This window comes from Nerophis lumbriciformis, linkage group LG18 (assembly GCF_033978685.3).
Source record: "Nerophis lumbriciformis linkage group LG18, RoL_Nlum_v2.1, whole genome shotgun sequence".
NCBI lineage: Eukaryota > Metazoa > Chordata > Actinopteri > Syngnathiformes > Syngnathidae > Nerophis > Nerophis lumbriciformis.
Window position 1 is genome coordinate 42,622,218 of NC_084565.2, and position 22,303 is coordinate 42,644,520.

Consider the following 22,303-nt stretch of genomic DNA (forward strand, 5'->3'; position numbering starts at 1 on the left):
AAGATGCAAATGGACACAAAACCTTCTCCTGTGCTGCCACAAATACATGTTATATTTTTACAGTGTGTGTGAATGCTTCAAAGACTAGTGACACCTCTGTTTGTAACTTTAATCAAGGGTCCTTGAATGCACCACTATTATGTCCAATAAGATGCAAAATGGACACAACTTTATAGCCTATGCTATAGGCTACTAGCAGCTACTCGACAGCTAAGCACAGAATAGCACACCCTCTACGAAAAACCCAAGCCACAGAGGGGGCGATGTACTAAGAAGTTTGTGTGTGGACCATAGATTTCCACCCCGAGGAGAGCTACCAGGCCAGAGACTACCTGGCAGCCACCATGCACTTCATACCGGGACATTTTGCCTGCGATGTGGTGTGGCGCACCATCATCCACATCCACCCACGCCTCAAGATGGGCCCCAACATGGGGGTCTCCAGAGGTGGGTGACCAACATTTACATGCTCTCTGACCTTGGGGTTTATAATCTAAGGACACCAGATTTAAAAACTCAAAGGAATTCACTTCTTTTCGGGGAACGTCCTCAAACCTTGACCATGATGATGAGAAAATGAGATGTTTATTGTGTCTCCTTCTGGCAGCCATCCAGGCGCTGCGCTCCGTGCTCAACTCCTTCTGCGTGGGCAACAGGACCAACATGTTTGTCTACCAGGAGCGCACCACCAAATCCGTCTTCTACCTCAGGTCGGTGACAACCTCTCTCCATACTTGCCAACCCTCACGGATTTTCCGGGAGACTCCCGAAATTCAGCGCCTCTCCCGAAAACCTCCCGGGACAAATTTTCTCCCGGAAAACCTCCCGAAATTCAGGCGGAGCTGGAAGCCACGCCCCCCTCCAGCTCCATGCGGACTTGAGTGACGTCAGGTGCGCAACACCACGTAAATCGTTGGCCAACCAAAAAGTAACCCCAGTACGCTATAGCCAACATTCACCAGGAGATGGCAACAGACAAACATAGATCACTATTACATTCCTTCCCTTTTAGAAATGTATAGAAGTTACTCAAAATAAATAAACAACCCAACCAAAAAATGCAGCAGCTCAATTAAAAAACTGTACTAAGCCACATTCTTTTTTTCTTTTTTTTTAGTACTGAACTCTAACCCTCATTTGTAAAAAATAACATGCTTATTATACAAACAGTATTTGTACACCTTTAACACAGATTTTTATACTGTCTTCAGAGATTCCGTTTTTTTGGTGGTACTCGAAACCTGACTTTCAGTGAATTCTAGCTATATATATTTATTTTATTACATATACATATATATATATATATATATATATATATATATATATATATATACGTATAAATAAATAAAAGAAATACTTGAATTTCAGTGATCATTTATTTACACATACACACACATAACACTCATCTACTCATTGAGTTAAGGGTTGAATTGTCCATCCTTGTTCTATTCTCTGTCACTATTTCAGAACACACACATTGTACAAATATACATTATAAAATCAATAAGAAAACGGGAGCTCTAATTTGGGAGTCTGAATTAGGATGAGAAGTTCCTTTATAAACATTGCGCACTCACGTCGCCGTATTGATTACTGCAGCTGTGCACTGGATTCATTCACAAATACAAACTACAACTCACAAACACTTTAGAGTTAGGCTCCACCATCAGAATGTGTACTTAAACTTATAAAGATCACATGGATATTATTCAGTGAGTTGATTCACCAAAACTAACCTGTTATACAGGAGGAAAAAGCACACAGGACGTTTCAATTGTTCACAGACTGGTCGCACTCATCAGAATGACAAGACACTTCCGGTCTGCAGGTGATAGCATTCAATTGGGAAGAAATGCCCTACTGCCCCCTACTGACCAATGTGAATACTGATAAATGTGTAATGACAGCTCCAAAAACGAATTCAAACCACAAAATAAAATAAATAAATCAACACAAAAATGTGACACATTATGGGTGGGTCACATATGCATGTACAGTAGATGGCAGTATTGTCCTGTTTAAAAGTGTCACAACATTGCTGTTTACGGCAGACCAACTGCTTTACGGTAGACAAAAACGTGATTGCTGTTGTTGTGTGTTGTTGCCGCGCTGGGAGGACGTTAATGAAACTGCCTAACAATAAACCCACATAAGAAACCAAGAACTCGCCCTCCATCATTAGCTGTTTATATTGTGGGAAAGCAGACGTGAGAACAGGCTGTCAACACGTCACTCAGGTCCGCATGGAGCTGGAGGGGGCGTTGTCTCCAGCTCCGCCTGAATTTCGGGAGATTTTTGGGAGAAAATTTGTCCCGGGAGGTTTTCGGGAGAGGCGATGAATTTCGGGAGTCTCCCGGAAAATCCGGGAGGGTTGGCAAGTATGATTATCAATCACAATAGAAGCCTTTTAAAGGTGGTTTCATGTCGCTCCTCCCTTGGCTGCGGATGTATGATCGTATTTGTACCATCAGTTCACACTCTATAGCAGGCCTGAGCAATTATTTTGACTCGGGGGGGCCAAATTTAGAGGAAAAAAATGTGTCTGGGGGCTAGTATATCTATCTATCTATGTATACATATATATATACATACATATGTAAGCTGTGACAATCTGCAGTACATTATGTGTGCTTGGGTCTTCATTTTAGGAACACTAATACAAAAACTCACAGTAATGTCGGATTGAAAGCTAAAAACGTTATGACAGACCGACTTAAAAAACTACAATGGAATTTTTCCTTTTTTTTACTGAATAAGACACCCAGAATGTACATGAAAATAAAGAATGTGGGATTTACAATATTAACTATGAAGGATAAAACACTGAATATTGACAACTAGGGATGTCCAATAATATCGGACTGCCGATATTATCGTCCGATAAATGCTTTGAAATGTAATATCGGAAATTATCGGTTTCAAAATTATCGGTATCGGTTTCAAAAAGTAAAATGCATGACTTTTTAAAAGGCCGCTGTGTACACGGACGTAAGGAGAAGTACAGAGCGCCAATAAACCTTAAAGGCACTGCCTTTGCGTGCCGACACAGTCACATAATATCTACGGCTTTTCACACACACAAGTGAATGCACGCATACTTGGTCAACAGCCATACAGGTCACACTGGGGGTGGCCGTACAAACAACTTTAACACTGTTACAAATATGCGCCACAAACAAGAATGACAAACACATTCCGGGAGAACATCCGCACCGTATCACAACAGAACAAATACCCAGAACCCCTTGCAGCACTAACTCTTCCGGGACGCTACAATACAAACCCCCCTCTCTTCCCCTCTTAACCTCCTCATGCTCTCTCAGGGAGAGCATGTCCCAAATTCCAAGCTGCTGTTTTGAGGCATGTTAAAAAAAAATAATGCACTTTGTGACTTCAATAATAAATATGGCAGTGCCATGTTGGCATTTTTTTTTACATAACTTGAGTTGATTTATTTTGGAAAACCTTGTTACATTGTTTAATGCATCCAGCGGAGCATCACAACAAAATTAGGCATAATAATGTGTTCATTCCACCACTGTATATATCGGTATCGCTTGATATCGGAATCGGTAATTAAGAGTTGGACCATACTTGCCAACCTTGAGACCTCCGATTTCGGGAGGTGGGGGGTGGGGGGTGGGGCGGGGGCGTGGTTGGGGGCGGGGCTAAGAGGGGAGGGGTATATTTACAGCTAGAATTCACCAAGTCAAGTATTTCATATATATATATATATATATATATATATATATATATATATATATATATATACAGTGGGGCAAAAAAGTATTTAGTCAGCCACGATTGTGCAAGTTCTCCCACTTAAAATGATGACAGAGGTATGTAATTTTCATCATAGGTACACTTCAACTGTGAGAGACAGAATGTGAAAAAAAAATCCAGGAATTCACATTGTAGGATTTTTAAAGAATTTATTTGTAAATTATGGTGGAAAATAAGTATTTGGTCAATAACAAAAATTCAACTCAATACTTTGTAATATAACCTTTGTTGGCAATAACAGAGGTCAAGCGATTACTATAGGTCTTTACCAGGTTTGCGCACACAGTAGCTGGTATTTTGGCCCATTCCTCCATGCAGATCTTCTCGAGAGCAGTGATGTTTTGGGGCTCTCACCGGGCAACACGGACTTTCAACTCCCTCCACAGATTTTCTATGGGGTTGAAGTCTGGAGACTGGCTAGGCCACTCCAGGACTTTCAAATGCTTCTTACGGAGCCACTCCTTCGTTGCCCGGGCGGTGTGTTTGGCATCATCATGCTGGAAGACCCAGCCACGTTTCATCTTTAAAGCTCTCACTGATGGAAGGAGGTTTTGGCTCAAAATCTCACGATACATGGCCCCATTCATTCTTTCCTTAACACGGATCAGTCGGCCTGTCCCCTTGGCAGAAAAACAGCCCCAAAGCATGATGTTTCCACCCCCATGCTTCACAGTAGGTATGGTGTTCTTGGGATGCAACTCAGTATTCTTCTTCCTCCAAACACGACGAGTTGAGTTTATACCAAAAAGTTCTATTTTGGTTTCATCTGACCACATGACATTCTCCCAATCCTCTGCTGTATCATCCATGTGCTCTCTGGCAAACTTCAGGCGGGCCTGGACATGCACTGGCTTAAGCAGGGGGACACGTCTGGCACCGCAGGATTTGATTCCCTGTCGGCGTAGTGTGTTACTGATGGTAACCTTTGTTACTTTGGTCCCAGCTCTCTGTAGGTCATTGACCAGGTCCCCCCGTGTGGTTCTGGGATTTTTGCTCCCCGTTCTCATGATCATTTTGACCCCACGGGATGAGATCTTGCGTGGAGCCCCAGATCGAGGGAGATTATCAGTGGTTTTGTATGTCTTCCATTTTCTGATAATTGCTCCCACAGTTGATTTTTTCACACCAAGCTGCTTGCCTATTGCAGATTCACTCTTCACAGTCTGGTGCAGGTCTACAATTCTTTTCCTGGTGTCCTTCGACAGCTCTTTGGTCTTGGCCATAGTGGAGTTTAGAGTCTGACTGTTTGAGGCTGTGGACAGGTGTCTTTTATACAGATAACCAGTTCAAACAGGTGCCATTAATACAGGTAACAAGTGGAGGACAGAAGAGCTTTTTAAAGAAGAAGTTACAGGTCTGTGAGAGCCAGAGATCTTCCTTGTTTGAAGTGACCAAATACTTATTTTCCACCATAATTTACAAATAAATTCTTTAAAATTCCTACAATGTGAATTCCTGGATTTTTTTTCCCACATTCTGTCTCTCACAGTTGAAGTGTACCTATGATGAAAATTACAGACCTCTGTCATCATTTTAAGTGGGAGAACTTGCACAATCGTGGCTGACTAAATACTTTTTTGCCCCACTGTATATATATATATATATATATATATATATATATATATATATATATATATATATATATATATATATATATATAAATAAAAGGCCACCTCCCGAAATCGGAGGTCTCAAGGTTGGCAAGTGTGTTGATAATGAATATTGAATTGAATATATTGTTTATCACACAATGTATCGGCAATATGGATATTCGGCCAACACTCGCTGCTCGTTCCATTCCAGACTTTACGAGACGTCTCTGGCAGGGAAGTACTCCGACATGGACGGAGGCCTCCAGGTGAGTCGCTCCATCGGCCTGGCAAGGAGTCAGGAGCCGCTGTTCTCCGAGGACCTTGTGGTAGGCAAAAAAAAAAACACTCTTGATGTGTGATATCGCCCTGCATGTACATGTCATCAGCAGCACAAAAATAATTTTATATGACAAATGACACCATTTTGCATTAAAAACTAATAAGTTTACATAAAAAAGTGATAATTGTATGAGAAAATATTGCAATATTACAGAAACAGGAAGAATATGAGAAATTGTTCCCAATTTTATAAGAAAAAAGTCGACACATTGTGAGAAAAAGACTGCTTTTAGTTCATTTTTATTTTATTTTATTTATTTGTTTGTAATTGGTTTTTAATCTTCATTATTTACTTCAGGTTATTACAGTATGTCTCTATATACATATTTATTGTATTTTTTATTAAATTTTGGCCATAGGGGGCGCATTTCAATTTCTTACACACATTTTTGTATTTGTTACCTTCTCGAGACCTGAGAAAAATGCCTTCCTCTTTAGGACCAGCCTTTCTAGATATATAAAGAAGTGTATTTACAACATGAATAATATATACATACTATGCAAATATAAAAAAGCTTGTTGTGAAAAATGAGTTGGAATTTCACAAGAAAAAGGTCACAATTTCACAAGAAAAACTTAGAATTTTGGCAGTATTATAATAAAAGTCGTTATTTTACTCAACGCAAGTCAACATTTTACAAGAAAAACTGAACATTTGTGCAATATTATGATAAAAGTTGGAATTTTACTCAATAACAGTCGCAATTTTACAAGAAAGGCTTAACATTTTGGCAATTTTATGAAAAGAGTCCTAATTTTACTCGACAAAAGTCACAATTTTGTAAGAAAACGTTAACATTTTGGCAATATTATAATAATAATCGGAATTTGCCTTGGCAAAATGATGACAAAAGTCATCATTTTACTCAAAAAATGTCACTATTTTACAAAAAACAAAAAAATTGGCAATTTTGCGAGATAAAAGTCTGAATTTTATATGACAAATGTCACCATTTTGCATTAAAAACTAAGTTTACATAAAAAAAGTTATAATTTTAATAGAAAATATTGCAATATTACAGAAACAGAAAGAATATGAGAAATTGTTCCCAATTTTATAAGAAAAAAGTCAACACATTGTGAGAAAAAGACTGCTTTTAGTGAATTTTAATTTTAATTTTTTTGTTTGTTTGTAATTGGTTTTTAATCTTCATTATTTCCTTCAGGTTATTACAGTATGTCTCTATATACATATTTATTGTATTTTTTATTTAATTTTGGCCAACGGGGGCGTATTTCAATTTCTTACACACATTTTTGTATTTGTTACCTTCTTGAGACCTGAGAAAAATGCCTCCCTCTTTAGGACCAGCCTTTCTAGATATATAAAGAAGTGTATTTACAACATTAATAATATATACATACTATGCAAATATAAAAAAGCTTGTTGTGAAAAATGAGTTGGAATTTCACAAGAAAAAGGTCACAATTTCACAAGAAAACTTAGAATTTTGGCAGTATTATAAAGAAGTCGTTATTTTACTCAACGCAAGTCAACATTTTACAAGAAAAACTGAACATTTGTGCAATATTATGATAAAAGTTGGAATTTTACTCAATAACAGTCGCAATTTTACAAGAAAGGCTTAACATTTTGGCAATTTTATGAAAAGAGTCCTAATTTTACTCGACAAAAGTCACAATTTTGTAAGAAAACGTTAACATTTTGGCAATATTATAATAATAATCGGAATTTGCCTTGGCAAAATGATGACAAAAGTCATCATTTTACTCAAAAAATGTCACTATTTTACAAAAACAAAAAATTGGCAATTTTGCGAGATTAAAAATGTCTAAATTTTTTATGACAAATGACACCATTTTGCATTAAAAACTAATAAGTTTACATAAAAAAGTAATAATTTTTTGAGAAAATATTGCAATATTACAGAAAAAGAAAGAATATGAGAAATTGTTCCCAATTTTATAAGAAAAAAGTCGACACATAGTGAGAAAAAGACTGCTTTTAGTTCATTTTTATTTTATTTTATTTGTTTGTAATTGGTTTTTAATCTTCATTATTTCCTTCAGGTTATTACAGTATGTCTCTATATACATATTTATTGTATTTTTTTATTTAATTTTGGCCAAAGGGGGCGTATTTCAATTTCTTACAAACATTTTTGTATTTGTTATCTTCTCGAGACCTGAGAAAAAAGGCTAGTCCTAAAGAGGAAGGCATTCTAGATATATAAAGATGTGTATTTACAACTTTAATAATATATACATACTATGCACATATAAAAAAGCTTGTTGTGAAAAATGAGTTTGAATTTCACAAGAAAAAGGTCACAATTTCACAAGAAAAACGTAGAATTTTGGCAGTATTATAATAAAAGTCGTTATTTTACTCAACGCAAGTCAACATTTTACAAGAAAAACTGAACATTTGTGCAATATTATGATAAAAGTTGGAATTTTACTAAATAACAGTCACAATTTTACAAGAAAGGCTTAACATTTTGGCAATTTTATGAAAAGAGTCCTAATTTTACTCGACAAAAGTCACAATTTTGTAAGAAAACGTTGACATTTTGTCAATATTATAATAATAATCGGAATTTGCCTTGGCAAAATGATGACAAAAGTCATCATTTTACTCAAAAAATGTCACTATTTTACAAAAAAAAAAAAAAAATGGCAATTTTGCGAGATAAAAGTCTGAATTTTATATGACAAATGTCACCATTTTGCATTAAAAACTAATAAGTTTATATAAAAAAGAAATAATTTTATGAGAAAATATTGCAATATTACAGAAACAGAAAGAATATGAGAAATTGTTCCCAATTTTATAAGAAAAAAGTCAACACATTGTGAGAAAAAGACTGCTTTTAGTTTATTTTAATTTTATTTTATTTGTTTGTAATTGGTTTTTAATCTTCATTATTTACTTCAGGTTATTACAGTATGTCTCTATATACATATTTATTGTATTTTTTTTTTTTAATTTTAGCCATAGGGGGCGTATTTCAATTTCTTACACACATTTTTGTATTTGTTACCTTCTCGAGACCTGAGAAAAATGCCTTCCTCTTTAGGACCAGCCTTTCTAGATATATAAAGAAGTGTATTTACAACATGAATAATATATACATACTATGCAAATATAAAAAAGCTTGTTGTGAAAAATGAGTTGGAATTTCACAAGAAAAAGGTCACAATTTCACAAGAAAAACTTAGAATTTTGTCAGTATTATAATAAAAGTCGTTATTTTACTCAACGCAAGTCAACATTTTACAAGAAAAACTGAACATTTGTGCAATATTATGATAAAAGTTGGAATTTTACTCAATAACAGTCGCAATTTTACAAGAAAGGCTTAACATTTTGGCAACTTTATGAAAAGAGTCCTAATTTTACTCGACAAGTCACAATTTTGTAAGAAAACGTTAACATTTTGGCAATATTATAATAATAATCGGACTTTGCCTTGGCAAAATGATGACAAAAGTCATCATTTTGCTCAAAAAATGTCACTATTTTACAAAAACAAAAAAAAATTGGCAATTTTGCGAGATAAAAGTCTGAATTTTATATGACAAATGACACCATTTTGCATTAAAAACTAATAAGTTTACATAAAAAAGTTATAATTTTAATAGAAAATATTGCAATATTACAGAAAAAGAAAGAATATGAGAAATTTTTCCCAATTTTTTAAGAAAAAAGTCGACACTTTGAGGAAAAGACTGCTTTTAGTTTATTTTTTGTTTTATTTAATTTTTTGTTTGTAATTGGTTTTTAATCTTCATTATTTACTTCAGGTTATTACAGTATGTCTCTATATACATATTTATTGTATTTTTTATTTAATTTTGGCCAAAGGGGGCGTATTTCAATTTCTTACACACATTTTTGTATTTGTTACCTTCTCGAGACCTGAGGAAAAATGCCTCCCTCTTTAGGACCAGCCTTTCTAGATATATAAAGAAGTGTATTTACAACATGAATAATATATACATACTATGCAAATATAAAAAAGCTTGTTGTGAAAAATGAGTTGGAATTTCACAAGAAAAAGGTCACAATTTCAAAAGAAAAACTTAGAATTTTGTCAGTATTATAAGAAAAGTCGTTATTTTACTCAACGCAAATCAACATTTTACAAGAAAAACTGAACATTTGTGCAATATTATGATAAAAGTTGGAATTTTACTCAATAACAGTCGCAATTTTACAAGAAAGGCTTAACATTTTGGCAATTTTATGAAAAGAGTCCTAATTTTACTCGACAAAAGTCACAATTTAGTAAGAAAACGTTAACATTTATACATTATAATAATAATCGGAATTTGCCTTGGCAAAATGATGACTAAAGTCATCATTTTACTCAAAAAATTTCACTATTTTACAAAAACAACAAAAAAATTGGCAATTTTGCGAGATAAAAGTCTGAATTTTATATGACAAATGACACCATTTTGCATTAAAAACTAATAAGTTTACATAAAAAAGTGATAATTGTATGAGAAAATATTGCAATATTACAGAAACAGAAAGAATATGAGAAATTGTTCCTAATTTTATAAGAAAAAAGTCGACACATTGTGAGAAAAAGACTGCTTTTAGTTCATTTTTATTTCATTTTATTTGTTTGTTTGTAATTGGTTTTTAATCTTCATTATTTACTTCAGGTTATTACAGTATGTCTCTATATACATATTTATTGTATTTTTTATTTAATTTTGGCCAACGGGGGCGTATTTCAATTTCTTACACACATTTTTGTATTTGTTACCTTCTCGAGACCTGAGAAAAAAGGCTAGTCCTAAAGAGGAAGGCATTCTAGATATTTAAAGATGTGTATTTACAACATTAATAATATATACATACTATGCACATATAAAAAAGCTTGTTGTGAAAAATGAGTTGGAATTTCACAAGAAAATGGTCACAATTTCACAAGAAAAACTTCGAATTTTGGCAGTATCATAATAAAAGTCGTTATATTACTCAACGCAAGTCAACATTTTACAAGAAAAACTGAACATTTGTGCAATATTATGATAAAAGTTGGAATTTTACTCAATAACAGTCGCAATTTTACATTTTGGCAATTTTGTGAAAAGAGTCCTAATTTTACTCGACAAAAGTCACAATTTTGTAAGAAATCGTTGACATTTTGGCAATATTATAATAATAATCAGAATTTGCCTTGGCAAAATGATGACAAAAGTCATCATTTTACTCAAAAAATGTCACTATTTTACAAAAACAAATAAAAAATTGGCAATTTTGCGAGATAAAAGTCTGAATTTTATATGACGAATGACACCATTTTGCATTAAAAACTAATAAGTATACATATAAAAGTAATACTTTTATGAGAAAATATTGCAATATTACAGAAAAAGAAAGAATATGAGAAATTGTTCCCAATTTTATAAGAAAAAAGTCGACACATTGTGAGAAAAAGACTGCTTTTAGTTTATTTTAATTTTATTTTAATTGTTTGTTTGTAATTGGTTTTTAATCTTCATTATTTCCTTCAGGTTATTACAGTATGTCTCTATATACATATTTATTGTATTTTTTATTTAATTTTGGCCAAAGGGGGCGTATTTCAATTTCTTACACACATTTTTGTATTTGTTACCTTCTCGAGACCTGAGAAAAATGACTACCTCTTTAGGACAAGCCTTTCTAGGTATATAAAGATGTGTATTTACAACATTAATAATATATAGATACTATGCAAATATAAAAAAGCTTGTTGTGAAAAATGAGTTGGAATTTCACAAGAAAAAGGTCACAATTTCACAAGAAAAACTTAGAATTTTGGCAGTATTATAATAAAAGTCGTTATTTTACTCAACGCAAGTCAACATTTTACAAGAAAAACTGAACATTTGTGCAATATTATGATAAAAGTTGGAATTTTACTCAATAACAGTCGCAATTTTACAAGAAAGGCTTAACATTTTGGCAATTTTATGAAAAGAGTCCTAATTTTACTCGACAAAAGTCACAATTTTGTAAGAAAACGTTAACATTTTGGCAATATTATAATAATAATCGGAATTTGCCTTGGCAAAATGATGACAAAAGTCATCATTTTACTCAAAAAATGTCACTATTTTACAAAAACAAAAAATTGGCAATTTTGCGAGATTAAAAATGTCTAAATTTTTTATGACAAATGACACCATTTTGCATTAAAAACTAATAAGTTTACATAAAAAAGTAATAATTTTTTGAGAAAATATTGCAATATTACAGAAAAAGAAAGAATATGAGAAATTGTTCCCAATTTTATAAGAAAAAAGTCGACACATAGTGAGAAAAAGACTGCTTTTAGTTCATTTTTATTTTATTTTATTTGTTTGTAATTGGTTTTTAATCTTCATTATTTCCTTCAGGTTATTACAGTATGTCTCTATATACATATTTATTGTATTTTTTTATTTAATTTTGGCCAAAGGGGGCGTATTTCAATTTCTTACAAACATTTTTGTATTTGTTATCTTCTCGAGACCTGAGAAAAAAGGCTAGTCCTAAAGAGGAAGGCATTCTAGATATATAAAGATGTGTATTTACAACTTTAATAATATATACATACTATGCACATATAAAAAAGCTTGTTGTGAAAAATGAGTTTGAATTTCACAAGAAAAAGGTCACAATTTCACAAGAAAAACGTAGAATTTTGGCAGTATTATAATAAAAGTCGTTATTTTACTCAACGCAAGTCAACATTTTACAAGAAAAACTGAACATTTGTGCAATATTATGATAAAAGTTGGAATTTTACTAAATAACAGTCACAATTTTACAAGAAAGGCTTAACATTTTGGCAATTTTATGAAAAGAGTCCTAATTTTACTCGACAAAAGTCACAATTTTGTAAGAAAACGTTGACATTTTGTCAATATTATAATAATAATCGGAATTTGCCTTGGCAAAATGATGACAAAAGTCATCATTTTACTCAAAAAATGTCACTATTTTACAAAAAAAAAAAAAAAATGGCAATTTTGCGAGATAAAAGTCTGAATTTTATATGACAAATGTCACCATTTTGCATTAAAAACTAATAAGTTTATATAAAAAAGAAATAATTTTATGAGAAAATATTGCAATATTACAGAAACAGAAAGAATATGAGAAATTGTTCCCAATTTTATAAGAAAAAAGTCAACACATTGTGAGAAAAAGACTGCTTTTAGTTTATTTTAATTTTATTTTATTTGTTTGTAATTGGTTTTTAATCTTCATTATTTACTTCAGGTTATTACAGTATGTCTCTATATACATATTTATTGTATTTTTTTTTTTTAATTTTAGCCATAGGGGGCGTATTTCAATTTCTTACACACATTTTTGTATTTGTTACCTTCTCGAGACCTGAGAAAAATGCCTTCCTCTTTAGGACCAGCCTTTCTAGATATATAAAGAAGTGTATTTACAACATGAATAATATATACATACTATGCAAATATAAAAAAGCTTGTTGTGAAAAATGAGTTGGAATTTCACAAGAAAAAGGTCACAATTTCACAAGAAAAACTTAGAATTTTGTCAGTATTATAATAAAAGTCGTTATTTTACTCAACGCAAGTCAACATTTTACAAGAAAAACTGAACATTTGTGCAATATTATGATAAAAGTTGGAATTTTACTCAATAACAGTCGCAATTTTACAAGAAAGGCTTAACATTTTGGCAACTTTATGAAAAGAGTCCTAATTTTACTCGACAAGTCACAATTTTGTAAGAAAACGTTAACATTTTGGCAATATTATAATAATAATCGGACTTTGCCTTGGCAAAATGATGACAAAAGTCATCATTTTGCTCAAAAAATGTCACTATTTTACAAAAACAAAAAAAAATTGGCAATTTTGCGAGATAAAAGTCTGAATTTTATATGACAAATGACACCATTTTGCATTAAAAACTAATAAGTTTACATAAAAAAGTTATAATTTTAATAGAAAATATTGCAATATTACAGAAAAAGAAAGAATATGAGAAATTTTTCCCAATTTTTTAAGAAAAAAGTCGACACTTTGAGGAAAAGACTGCTTTTAGTTTATTTTTTGTTTTATTTAATTTTTTGTTTGTAATTGGTTTTTAATCTTCATTATTTACTTCAGGTTATTACAGTATGTCTCTATATACATATTTATTGTATTTTTTATTTAATTTTGGCCAAAGGGGGCGTATTTCAATTTCTTACACACATTTTTGTATTTGTTACCTTCTCGAGACCTGAGGAAAAATGCCTCCCTCTTTAGGACCAGCCTTTCTAGATATATAAAGAAGTGTATTTACAACATGAATAATATATACATACTATGCAAATATAAAAAAGCTTGTTGTGAAAAATGAGTTGGAATTTCACAAGAAAAAGGTCACAATTTCAAAAGAAAAACTTAGAATTTTGTCAGTATTATAAGAAAAGTCGTTATTTTACTCAACGCAAATCAACATTTTACAAGAAAAACTGAACATTTGTGCAATATTATGATAAAAGTTGGAATTTTACTCAATAACAGTCGCAATTTTACAAGAAAGGCTTAACATTTTGGCAATTTTATGAAAAGAGTCCTAATTTTACTCGACAAAAGTCACAATTTAGTAAGAAAACGTTAACATTTATACATTATAATAATAATCGGAATTTGCCTTGGCAAAATGATGACTAAAGTCATCATTTTACTCAAAAAATTTCACTATTTTACAAAAACAACAAAAAAATTGGCAATTTTGCGAGATAAAAGTCTGAATTTTATATGACAAATGACACCATTTTGCATTAAAAACTAATAAGTTTACATAAAAAAGTGATAATTGTATGAGAAAATATTGCAATATTACAGAAACAGAAAGAATATGAGAAATTGTTCCTAATTTTATAAGAAAAAAGTCGACACATTGTGAGAAAAAGACTGCTTTTAGTTCATTTTTATTTCATTTTATTTGTTTGTTTGTAATTGGTTTTTAATCTTCATTATTTACTTCAGGTTATTACAGTATGTCTCTATATACATATTTATTGTATTTTTTATTTAATTTTGGCCAACGGGGGCGTATTTCAATTTCTTACACACATTTTTGTATTTGTTACCTTCTCGAGACCTGAGAAAAAAGGCTAGTCCTAAAGAGGAAGGCATTCTAGATATTTAAAGATGTGTATTTACAACATTAATAATATATACATACTATGCACATATAAAAAAGCTTGTTGTGAAAAATGAGTTGGAATTTCACAAGAAAATGGTCACAATTTCACAAGAAAAACTTCGAATTTTGGCAGTATCATAATAAAAGTCGTTATATTACTCAACGCAAGTCAACATTTTACAAGAAAAACTGAACATTTGTGCAATATTATGATAAAAGTTGGAATTTTACTCAATAACAGTCGCAATTTTACATTTTGGCAATTTTGTGAAAAGAGTCCTAATTTTACTCGACAAAAGTCACAATTTTGTAAGAAATCGTTGACATTTTGGCAATATTATAATAATAATCAGAATTTGCCTTGGCAAAATGATGACAAAAGTCATCATTTTACTCAAAAAATGTCACTATTTTACAAAAACAAATAAAAAATTGGCAATTTTGCGAGATAAAAGTCTGAATTTTATATGACGAATGACACCATTTTGCATTAAAAACTAATAAGTATACATATAAAAGTAATACTTTTATGAGAAAATATTGCAATATTACAGAAAAAGAAAGAATATGAGAAATTGTTCCCAATTTTATAAGAAAAAAGTCGACACATTGTGAGAAAAAGACTGCTTTTAGTTTATTTTAATTTTATTTTAATTGTTTGTTTGTAATTGGTTTTTAATCTTCATTATTTCCTTCAGGTTATTACAGTATGTCTCTATATACATATTTATTGTATTTTTTATTTAATTTTGGCCAAAGGGGGCGTATTTCAATTTCTTACACACATTTTTGTATTTGTTACCTTCTCGAGACCTGAGAAAAATGACTACCTCTTTAGGACAAGCCTTTCTAGGTATATAAAGATGTGTATTTACAACATTAATAATATATAGATACTATGCAAATATAAAAAAGCTTGTTGTGAAAAATGAGTTGGAATTTCACAAGAAAAAGGTCACAATTTCACAAGAAAAACTTAGAATTTTGGCAGTATTATAATAAAAGTCGTTATTTTACTCAACGCAAGTCAACATTTTACAAGAAAAACTGAACATTTGTGCAATATTATGATAAAAGTTGGAATTTTACTAAATAACAGTCGCAATTTTACAAGAAAGGCTTAACATTTTGGCAATTTTATGAAAAGAGTCCTAATTTTACTCGACAAAAGTCACAATTTTGTAAGAAAACGTTGACATTTTGGCAATATTATAATAATAATCGGAATTTGCCTTGGCAAAATGATGACAAAAGTCATCATTTTACTCAAAAAATGTCACTATTTTACAAAAACAACAAAAAAATTGGCAATTTTGCGAGATAAAAGTCTGAATTTTATATGACAAATGACACCATTTTGCATTAAAAACTAATAAGTTTACATAAAAAAGTAATAATTTTATGAGAAAATATTGCAATATTACAGAAAAAGTAAGAATATGAGAAATTGTTCCCAATTTTATAAGAAAAAAGTCAACACATTGTGAGAAAAAGACTGCTTTTAGTTCATTTTTATTTTATTTTATTTGTTTGTTTGTAATTGTTTTTTAATCTTCATTATTTACTTCAGGTTATTACAGTATGTCTCTATATACATATTTATTGTATTTTTTATTTAATTTTGGCCATAGGGGGCGTATTTTAATTTCTTACACACATTTTTGTATTTGTTACCTTCTTGAGACCTGAGAAAAATGCCTCCCTCTTTAGGACCAGCCTTTCTAGATATATAAAGAAGTGTATTTACAACATTAATAATATATACATACTATGCACATATAAAAAAGCTTGTTGTGAAAAATGAGTTGGAATTTCACAAGAAAAAGGTCACAATTTCACAAGAAAAACTTAGAATTTTGGCAGTATTATAATAAAAGTCGTTATTTTACTCAACGCAAGTCAACATTTTACAAGAAAAACTGAACATTTGTGCAATATTATGATAAAAGTTGGAATTTTACTCAATAACAGTCGCAATTTTACAAGAAAGGCTTAACATTTTGGCAATTTTATGAAAAGAGTCCTAATTTTACTCGACAAAAGTCACAATTTTGTAAGAAAACGTTAACATTTTCGCAAAATTATAATAATAATCGGAATTTGCCTAAAGTCATCATTTTACTCAAAAAATGTCACTATTTTACAAAAACAACAAAAAAATTGGCAATTTTGCGACATAAAAGTCTGGATTTTATATTACAAATGACACCATTTTGCATTAAAAACTAATAAGTTTACATAAAAAAGTAATAATTTTTTGAGAAAATATTGCAATATTACAGAAAAAGAAAGAATATGAGAAATTGTTCCCAATTTTATAAGAAAAAAGTCAACATATTGTGAGAAAAAGACTGCTTTTAGTTCATTTTTATTTTATTTTATTTGTTTGTAATTGGTTTTTAATCTTCATTATTTACTTCAGGTTATTACAGTATGTCTCTATATACATATTTATTGTATTTTTTATTTAATTTTGGCCAAAGGGGGCGTATTTCAATTTCTTACACACATTTTTGTATTTGTTACCTTCTCGAGACCTGAGAAAAATGCCTTCCTCTTTAGGACCAGCCTTTCTAGATATATAAAGAAGTGTATTTACAACATTAATAATATATACATACTATGCAAATATAAAAAAGCTTGTTGTGAAAAATGAGTTGGAATTTCACAAGAAAAAGGTCACAATTTCACAAGAAAAACTTAGAATTTTGGCAGTATTATAATAAAAGTCGTTATTTTACTCAACGCATGTCAACATTTTACAAGAAAAACTGAACATTTGTGCAATATTATGATAAAAGTTGGAATTTTACTTAATAACAGTCGCGATTTTACAAGAAAGGCTTAACATTTTGGCAATTTTATGAAAAGAGTCCTAATTTTACTCGACAAAAGTCAAAAAATTTTTAAGAAAACGTTAACATTTTGGCAATATTATAATAATAATCGGAATTTGCCTTGGCAAAATGATGACAAAAGTCATCATTTTACTCAAAAAATGTCACTATTTTACAAAAAAAAAAAAAAAATTGGCAATTTTACGAGATAAAAGTCTGAATTTTATATGACAAATGACACCATTTTGCATTAAAAACTAATTAGTTTACATAAAAAAGTAATAATTTTATGAGAAAATATTGCAATATTACAGAAAAAGTAAGAATATGAGAAATTGTTCCCAATTTTATAAGAAAAAAGTCAACACATTGTGAGAAAAAGACTGCTTTTAGTTCATTTTTATTTTATTTTATTTGTTTGTTTGTAATTGTTTTTTAATCTTCATTATTTACTTCAGGTTATTACAGTATGTCTCTATATACATATTTATTGTATTTTTTATTTAATTTTGGCCAAAGGGGGCGTATTTCAATTTCTTACACACATTTTTGTATTTGTTACCTTCTCGAGACCTGAGAAAAATGCCTCCCTCTTTAGGACCAGCCTTTCTAGATATATAAAGAAGTGTATTTACAACATTAATAATGTATACATACTATGCAAATATAAAAAAGCTTGTTGTGAAAAATGAGTTGGAATTTCACAAGAAAAAGGTCACAATTTCACAAGAAAAACTTAGAATTTTGGCAGTGTTATAATAAAAGTCGTTATTTTACTCAACGCAAGTCAACATTTTACAAGAAAAACTGAACATTTGTGCAATATTATGATAAAAGTTGGAATTTTACTCAACAGTCGCAATTTTACAAGAAAGGCTTAACATTTTGGCAACTTTATGAAAAGAGTCCTAATTTTACTCGACAAAAGTCACAATTTTGTAAGAAAACGTTAACATTTTGGCAATATTATAATAATAATCGGAATTTGCCTTGGCAAAATGATGACAAAAGTCATAATTTTACTCAAAAAATGTCACTATTTTACAAAAACAAAAAAAAAATGGGCAATTTTGCGAGATAAAAGTCTGAATTTTATATGACAAATGACACCATTTTGCATTAAAAACTAATAAGTTTATATAAAAAAGAAATAATTTTATGAGAAAATATTGCAATATTACAGAAACAGAAAGAATATGAGAAATTGTTCCCAATTTTATAAGAAAAAAGTCGACACATTGTGAGAAAAAGACTGCTTTTAGTTTATTTTTATTTTATTTTAATTGTTTGTTTGTAATTGGTTTTTAATCTTCATTATTTACTTCAGGTTATTACAGCATGTCTCTATATACATATTTATTGTATTTTTTATTTAATTTTGGCCAAAGGAGGCGTATTTCAATTTCTTACACACATTTTTGTATTTGTTACCCTCTTGAGACCTGAGAAAAATGCCTTCCTCTTTAGGACCAGCCTTTCTAGATATATAAAGAAGTGTATTTACAACATGAATAATATATACATACTATGCACATATAAAAAAGCTTGTTGTGAAAAATGAGTTGGAATTTCACAAGAAAAAGGTCACAATTTCACAAGAAAAACGTAGAATTTTGGCAGTATTATAATAAAAGTTGTTATTTTACTAAACGCAAGTCAACATTTTACAAGAAAAACTGAACATTTGTGCAATATTATGATAAAAGTTGGAATTTTACTCAATAACAGTCGCAATTTTACATTTTGGCAATTTTATGAAAAGAGTCCTAATTTTACTCGACAAAAGTCACAATTTAGTAAGAAAACGTTAACATTTATACATTATAATAATAATCGGAATTTGCCTTGGCAAAATGATGACAAAAGTCATAATTTTACTCAAAAAATGTCACTATTTTACAAAAACAACAAAAAAATTGGCAATTTTACGAGATAAAAGTCTGAATTTTATATGACAAATGACACCATTTTGCATTAAAAACTAATAAGTTTACATAAAAAAGTAATAATTTTATGAGAAAATATTGCAATATTACAGAAAAAGTAAGAATATGAGAAATTGTTCCCAATTTTATAAGAAAAAAGTCAACACATTGTGAGAAAAAGACTGCTTTTAGTTCATTTTTATTTTATTTTATTTGTTTGATTGTAATTGTTTTTTAATCTTCATTATTTACTTCAGGTTATTACAGTATGTCTCTATATACATATTTATTGTATTTTTTATTTAATTTTGGCCAAAGGGGGCGTATTTCAATTTCTTACACACATTTTTGTATTTGTTACCTTCTCGAGACCTGAGAAAAATGCCTCCCTCTTTAGGACCAGCCTTTCTAGATATATAAAGAAGTGTATTTACAACATTAATAATATATACATACTATGCAAATATAAAAAAGCTTGTTGTGAAAAATGAGTTGGAATTTCACAAGAAAAAGGTCACAATTTCACAAGAAAAACTTAGAATTTTGGCAGTGTTATAATAAAAGTCGTTATTTTACTCAACGCAAGTCAACATTTTACAAGAAAAACTGAACATTTGTGCAATATTATGATAAAAGTTGGAATTTTACTCAACAGTCGCAATTTTACAAGAAAGGCTTAACATTTTGGCAACTTTATGAAAAGAGTCCTAATTTTACTCGACAAAAGTCACAATTTTGTAAGAAAACGTTAACATTTTGGCAATATTATAATAATAATCGGAATTTGCCTTGGCAAAATGATGACAAAAGTCATAATTTTACTCAAAAAATGTCACTATTTTACAAAAACAAAAAAAAAATGGGCAATTTTGCGAGATAAAAGTCTGAATTTTATATGACAAATGACACCATTTTGCATTAAAAACTAATAAGTTTATATAAAAAAGAAATAATTTTATGAGAAAATATTGCAATATTACAGAAACAGAAAGAATATGAGAAATTGTTCCCAATTTTATAAGAAAAAAGTCGACACATTGTGAGAAAAAGACTGCTTTTAGTTTATTTTTATTTTATTTTAATTGTTTGTTTGTAATTGGTTTTTAATCTTCATTATTTACTTCAGGTTATTACAGTATGTCTCTATATACATATTTATTGTATTTTTTATTTAATTTTGGCCAAAGGAGGCGTATTTCAATTTCTTACACACATTTTTGTATTTGTTACCTTCTCGAGACCTGAGAAAAATGCCTTCCTCTTTAGGACCAGCCTTTCTAGATATATAAAGAAGTGTATTTACAACATGAATAATATATACATACTATGCACATATAAAAAAGCTTGTTGTGAAAAATGAGTTGGAATTTCACAAGAAAAAGGTCACAATTTCACAAGAAAAACGTAGAATTTTGGCAGTATTATAATAAAAGTTGTTATTTTACTAAACGCAAGTCAACATTTTACAAGAAAAACTGAACATTTGTGCAATATTATGATAAAAGTTGGAATTTTACTCAATAACAGTCGCAATTTTACATTTTGGCAATTTTATGAAAAGAGTCCTAATTTTACTCGACAAAAGTCACAATTTAGTAAGAAAACGTTAACATTTATACATTATAATAATAATCGGAATTTGCCTTGGCAAAATGATGACAAAAGTCATAATTTTACTCAAAAAATGTCACTATTTTACAAAAACAACAAAAAAATTGGCAATTTTACGAGATAAAAGTCTGAATTTTATATGACAAATGACACCATTTTGCATTAAAAACTAATAAGTTTACATAAAAAAGTAATAATTTTATGAGAAAATATTGCAATATTACAGAAAAAGTAAGAATATGAGAAATTGTTCCCAATTTTATAAGAAAAAAGTCAACACATTGTGAGAAAAAGACTGCTTTTAGTTCATTTTTATTTTATTTTATTTGTTTGATTGTAATTGTTTTTTAATCTTCATTATTTACTTCAGGTTATTACAGTATGTCTCTATATACATATTTATTGTATTTTTTATTTAATTTTGGCCAAAGGGGGCGTATTTCAATTTCTTACACACATTTTTGTATTTGTTACCTTCTCGAGACCTGAGAAAAATGCCTCCCTCTTTAGGACCAGCCTTTCTAGATATATAAAGAAGTGTATTTACAACATGAATAATATATACATACTATGCACATATAAAAAAGCTTGTTGTGAAAAATGAGTTGGAATTTCACAAGAAAAAGGTCACAATTTCACAAGAAAAACGTAGAATTTTGGCAGTATTATAATAAAGTCATTATTTTACTAAACGCAAGTCAACATTTTACAAGAAAAACTGAACATTTGTGCAATATTATGATAAAAGTTGGAATTTTACTCAATAACAGTGTGTGTGTGTGTGTGTGTGTGTGTGTGTGTGTGTGTGTGTGTGTGTGTGTGTGTGTGTGTGTGTGTGTGTGTGTGTGTGTGTGTGTGTGTGTAAGAATTGTGGAGCCAGTGGGAGTGTAGACCATACTTGCCAACCCTCCCGGATTTTCCGGGAGACTCCCGAAATTCAGCGCCTCTCCCGAAAACCTTCCCGGGACAAATTTTCTCCCGAAAATCTCCCGAAATTCAGCCGGAGCTGGAAGCCACGCCCCCTCCAGCTCCATGCGGACCTGAGTGACGTCAGGTGCAGCAACACCACGTAAATCGTTGGCCAAC

General features: G+C 30.5%; 1 protein-coding gene across 2 annotated transcripts in view; it reads left to right on the top strand.

The window, feature by feature from the left end:
- szt2 (SZT2 subunit of KICSTOR complex) overlaps positions 1-22,303 on the top strand; it is a 332,720-nt gene that overhangs the window by 197,155 nt on the left and 113,262 nt on the right. For both annotated transcript variants that reach the window (XM_061978415.1, XM_061978416.1), the window contains 3 exons: positions 295-447; positions 608-710; positions 5,587-5,701. In XM_061978415.1, coding sequence (XP_061834399.1) covers positions 295-447; positions 608-710; positions 5,587-5,701 — 371 coding nt within the window. The remainder of the gene's footprint in view (positions 1-294; positions 448-607; positions 711-5,586; positions 5,702-22,303) is intronic.